At 43.2% G+C, this 6,000-nt stretch overlaps 1 protein-coding gene across 2 annotated transcripts in view; it reads left to right on the top strand.

The window, feature by feature from the left end:
• col8a2 (collagen, type VIII, alpha 2) overlaps nt 1-6,000 on the top strand; it is a 48,126-nt gene extending 42,126 nt beyond the window's left edge. Inside the window, exon 4 of one of the 2 annotated variants that reach the window (XM_034600162.1) lies at nt 1,119-6,000. In XM_034600162.1, the coding sequence (XP_034456053.1) occupies nt 1,119-3,022 (1,904 nt within the window). In that variant the 3' untranslated portion in view covers nt 3,023-6,000. The remainder of the gene's footprint in view (nt 1-1,118) is intronic. The other variant, XM_034600163.1, reaches the window with a different exon arrangement.

Raw genomic sequence — 6,000 nt, forward strand, 5'->3', positions numbered from 1 at the left:
GCAGTAGCTTGTTTTATTTCCTCTCCTGCAAGTGCATCCACAAGTGGCTCTCACGTGTAATGTGGTGTTCTTCCCAGCAGGTGTCAGTATGGTGCCATGAGTACATGTAAATAAACCAAGAAGTAACTTTGGTAACGATAATTGTTGAAGAAATAAGAGTCTGATAATTCGTCAGAATCTTTCAGAATAAACATAACACATATACAATTTCTGAATTCTACTGGAAGTGGACTTTGTGGAAACTAATCCAAACTAAGCCAGTTACTAAGAACAATTAAAATTGATTATGTTGTCATTTCAAATACATTTACAACAGAGACGTGCAGTCTCCTTTTCCTGAACAAATACAGCTTTTGTATACACCCTTATATGATGTGTGGTTAAAGGAATCAAAAAACAATATCATGCAATACAAATAAACCATTGTTGGTAAATATTTCATCCATTGTTTTTCATTTTGGCCCCTTTAACAGCCTGATGGGAATACCACTAAGTGGCAGTATCGTGCAAAGCGTTCCAACTGCTTCATGAGGACGCTGTAGGATAGAGTTTCGTATTGTGTTGATATGAATTGCATTTTTCATTTTTTGGTAATATTTCTGAATTACAGAATTTTAAAGAGTTTATTTTTTTATTTTCTCAAAGAATGTTAGTGGTTTACAGTAGTGCAATCGAAAATCAACTGCCAACTTCTGATATACCATCTCTAGCCACAAGATGGCTGCAGTAAACAAAACATTTACAAAACTGTATTCTACATCTTATTTTAAAAAATACATGTTTTTATGTTCATTTTGTCTGTTTGTTTATGTGATTCCTTAAAAGAATTTTGAGTATTTCTTTTCTGAAAAGTGCTATGAAAAGCAAATGCGAAAAAATTTGATTTGTTTTTATTGAACAACATTGCCAACATAATGGTATTTGGTAACAACATTAACAACATCTAGTAATAAAAAATAAAAACAGTCAAATATACCAGATTACCTTTTTACTACCCAACCCTAAGATACATACACTACACACAAACAACTTAATTTGACTCTAATTTGTCTGTTTTCTTTTTCAGTTTTTAAATACACTTTATTTTACCAGCAACATGTTCATCTTCTCATTTTTAGATATGCCACCCATGATGGAAGTGAAGGGGGAACCAGGCCCTCAAGGAAAACCTGGACCAAGAGGCCCACCTGGGCCAGCAGGACTTCCAGGAAAACCCGGACTGGGGAAGCCAGGCCTCAATGGCCAACCCGGCCCTCAGGGGCCTCCTGGCTTTCCAGGAATTGGTAAGCCTGGACTTCCAGGTCTTCCAGGAAAGATTGGGCCAATTGGAATGGCAGGCCTTACTGGTGAGGTTGGCCCTCGTGGCGAACCAGGTGCTAGAGGTCTTCCAGGGCAGCCTGGCCTTCCTGGCCCAGCTGGTCTCTCTCTGAATGGGAAACCTGGGCTTCCAGGCATCAGAGGCCCCTATGGGGCACGGGGAGAACCAGGACTCAAGGGTATTTCTGGCCAACCCGGAGAGCGTGGGCTTAAGGGCGAGAATGGAAATGGTAAGACAGGGGTTCCAGGTATAAGGGGTCCTCCCGGTCTAAAGGGCAGTACAGGATCACCTGGTCTTCCAGGTATAGGCAAACCAGGACTAAAAGGTTTGCCTGGACTGCCTGGTCTTAAAGGTGACCATGGACTCCATGGGGATCGTGGGGAACCAGGAGAGGTTGGCACTCCAGGTTCACAAGGTCTTCCAGGGCCAGTCGGGGTTGGGAAGCCTGGGTCAGATGGACTACCAGGAGCACCAGGTCCACTAGGGCCAAAAGGAGAGTCAGGAACCAGGGGTCCTCCTGGATTTCCTGGGACTCCTGGCTATGGAAAACCTGGTCTGAGTGGGATAAAAGGAGAAAAAGGCCATGGTGGCCTGCCTGGTTTCCCGGGAGACAAAGGACTGCAAGGAATGGTGGGCCAAGTTGGGGAGCCAGGTCTTGATGGACAACCAGGGCCAGCAGGACTTCAAGGCCCAATGGGACTTCCAGGAAAACATGGAATGCCAGGACAGACGGGAGAGCTGGGACCCCAAGGCCCTCCTGGACTGCCTGGCCTCAGAGGTGACCAAGGCTCCAGTGGACCCCATGGGAAACCTGGCATGTCTGGGGAAAAAGGCATCCCTGGGCTTAATGGTCCAATTGGAAAACCTGGACCCAAGGGTGAAGCAGGGCATATTGGCCTACCTGGGAATCCAGGGTTTATGGGTGGTCCAGGATCTAAAGGGGAGAATGGGTTTATTGGGACTCCAGGCCCCAGGGGCCAGTCAGGCATTCCTGGTCTTCAGGGGCCCATGGGTCCCATGGGGCCACAGGGTGGTCCTGGCACAAGAGGTGAACCTGGACTTCCAGGGCCTCAAGGACTGGGTAAGGTGGGAGAGAAGGGAACTATGGGTCCACAAGGTCCTCCAGGGAAACCAGGCCCTTCTGGGCTCAATGGTAACCTTGGCCCTCCTGGGCCTCCAGGGCCCCCTGGTCCTTCAGGAAATGGCCAAACAGTTGTTGCAGGGCCAACAGATTCACAGTTGGAAGGGGATGAAGTACCAGGGGACAGGAAGGGGTCAGTGTACAGTCAAGTTCCACTTTCTGCCACTGTAGCACCAGCGTTCACAGCCATTCTCAGCACACCTTTTCCTCCCTCTGGCATGCCAATCAAATTTGACAGGACCCTTTACAATGGGCAAAATGCCTACAGCCCTGCTACTGGCATGTTCACTGCTCCTTTATCTGGCGTCTACTACTTTGCATACCATATGCATGTAAAGGGAACTAGCCTGTGGGTGGCACTGTACAAGAACAATGTACCAGCCACTTACACATATGATGAATACAAGAAAGGCTACATGGACCAGGCGTCTGGTAGTGCTGTCCTCGAGCTGAAGGAGGGTGACCAGGTATGGATCCAGATGCCCTCGGATCAGGCAAATGGCCTCTATTCTACCGAGTACATCCACTCCTCCTTTTCAGGATTCCTGCTCTGTCCCACATAACCTTGTCCTCTCCTTCAAATATGTTCCTGTATTGGCACCTCAGAGCAGCCCTAAACCTAAATTACCTGCAGCCATAATAGAAACACAAAACCCATACGATTCTCAAACTAATTGCCTTCATCTTTAAATATCTCACCCTCAACAACATGAGCGAAAGAGAAAACAAACTTTGTGAAAGAAATGGAAAGTAAAAAAAAAAGCAGGGGATGGAATTTCATACTGTGTTTCCTTGTTTCAGTGTCCTTCAAATGTGTGTTTTGGGTTGTATTTTATGTTGGTGTTTTTTAGCTTATATTATTTTAATTATTATATTGTCATAATTTTATTGTTATTATTTGGTCCTCGTCATCATCGTTGTTGTTGTTGTTTATTGAATTCAGACTATTAAGTGCCTTACTTTGTAATGTGCTAGTAACAGACCTTCCCGTGTGACTGCACATCCTGCCCAAAGCTCTGACATCATAAGGACGACATCACCAGACCCTGGTGGGGGTGGGTGGGGGGGTGATTGGTTCCTCTGGCTGCAGTTACTTTCCCCATGTCCTCTTATTTAAACCGAGAATACTGACTTAAAGAGCAACAGTACAACATAGGAAGTATAGACAAACAATAGCAAAAGAATGCATTTAGTACATTTTTCTTTTATTTGACCTATTTGGTAAAAAAAAATATTAATGGGATTGAATCTTTGTTTTAGCGTGAGATATATATAGTTTGACATTTAGTTGGTATAGGCATCTGTTTGGTGCTGATTTCTTTGCATCTTTCTGATTTTAGTTGGTGACCATTTTAAACGATGGGTCTTTGTCTTTTTTCACAATTTACTAATCTGTCCAGAAATACAATCCAGGAAAAAATGGCCTTACAATATTGGAATTATTTTATATAAATCACCCGTGTTAAAAGGATCAACACCATCATGCAAGGATTACATGTATGTATACAGTCAGTGTTTACATGCCATAAAATAAATACTGAGAGCAAATGAAAATGGATTTTAAGGACTCAACTACAGATTGATCGAAGGCCCTGCTTCCTTGTATGGATCTGATTTCCCCATCACCATGTGGCAGGCATCATCTTCACGACATCCCCACTTTTCTATTGGTATACTACCTACTAATAAATCAGTGTAACATTAACATTCCAAGTCAGTAATCTGCACTGCCATACTATGAAAATCCCATTCTGACCATGTATTACATAACATGTGAAGATGCTGTCAACTTATGCTCATAAATAAGAAAGGAGGCAAAAGCATAATAAATCAAATAGATCCACTTCTTCCCTGGATGCGAGTGGTCCGTGTGACTTGTTCCCGTGCAAATGAGAGCAATTCTGAATCATTTGTAGTTCTGGTTGAAAAAGCTTTCTATTAATTCCCAAGCCATTGTGTCGGAAATGGCCGGATTATTATTTAGCTTAATGGAACATCCGTGAGTATGAGGACAGGATGTGACAGAACTGACTAATGTCAAAGCGTACAGCTGGAAATGAGATTGGATATGCATTTACTGGATGAATAAGTAAAGGGACTTGACTGAGGCCCACAGGTTGTGAAACGCAGGTTGTGTAACATTTAACAAATCCCTGCCAGATTTCTGGGAGAGGTAGTAGGCCAGAGGTGAGAGCTATGTATTCACTCATTTCTGTTGAATAAGTCGTTAAAGATACACGCTGAATGTGTGTGTGTGTGTGTGTGTGTGTGTGTGTGTGTGTGTGTGTGTGTGTGTGTGTGTGTTAGATGTACCTTTCTGTCACCCTGTCAATGTGTGTATGTGTGTGTTTGTGTGTGTGTCGTTGTGTCACGTTGGGCCCCTGGCATTCAAGTCTTGAACACTTCCGCAAAGGTAATAATAAACTTGAACAAAGTGACAAAATGTTAGGAAGACCTCACAGTCCTGTTAATGTTCCACAAGAAATCTGACTTTTAAATGGTGCTGCATCCTTTTGGAGGAGGGGCGGGGGGGTTAAGGAAATTCCATGCTTTCTAATAGTGCCTTTGCAAAGTAAGGGAACAGGTGATGAATGTAATGGATCGATGATGGGAGACAGACAAATCCTGGAATTTAATTTACACAATGAGATAAGAAGATAACATTCCTGGTGAACACTGAATGGGCTATTTTGCTCCAATGGTGTGCAATAATTCTATGTTTTACCAAGTCATGAGCAAAAAAAAAAAAAAAGACAGTTGGGGAAGTGTTGCGAGTTCTTTATTCAATATTGCCGTTAAAGAAGAGATCTGGGCAACATTGCTGTGATTAAACGATGAAAACGCCGGTGCTTATATTACCATATCTGTGCCTGTACATGCCTCAGCTCAGGCAGGATTCTGATCAAACTCGTGCCGCCCAATAACGCTTTCATTACACTGAATTCTGACTACCTTACACCCTGATGGAGGGAACGTCAATGTGCGGAAAGGATTGTGCCAAACCTAGCTTTGCAATCAAAATGAATGTCTGCTGTTTGACTCATTACCAATGGTTTCTCCAAATCATGCTGCGTCACTACGTGTAAACAGTTAAAGTTGCTCGAGGAGAGCAGTGCCAGGAGGAGGCCAAATCAGTATTTTACATTTATGTAATGCAGACAATGCACTCGCTCTCGCCCTTTTCCGTCTAATAACATGAACACACCTACAACTGCTATGTGTCATTATTGTTACGTGGGTCTACAAGGCAGTCCGAGGCTCGTTATGTACTGTATGTTGCCTTTTTTCTTTGTCACCTTCTTTTTTCTTTTCTTTTTTTAGTTTTTTTTTAACATATGACATGGTGATGTGAGTTACACATGGCTAATACTCGCTCTCCTTATGTTTTCGTAGACAATGTCACTTGCTTGCAGAGTTTGCCCCGTGTGCAAATCATTTCACAAGTGAAGTGTCAGTTAGATCCGTGTACCGTCTCAATCACAAAACTGCTTTTCAGTGTTTGTTGTTTTGTTTTTCTTTACAAAAATGAACAAAAAATATG

Source organism: Hippoglossus hippoglossus, chromosome 11 (genome assembly GCF_009819705.1).
Source record: "Hippoglossus hippoglossus isolate fHipHip1 chromosome 11, fHipHip1.pri, whole genome shotgun sequence".
Taxonomy (NCBI): domain Eukaryota; kingdom Metazoa; phylum Chordata; class Actinopteri; order Pleuronectiformes; family Pleuronectidae; genus Hippoglossus; species Hippoglossus hippoglossus.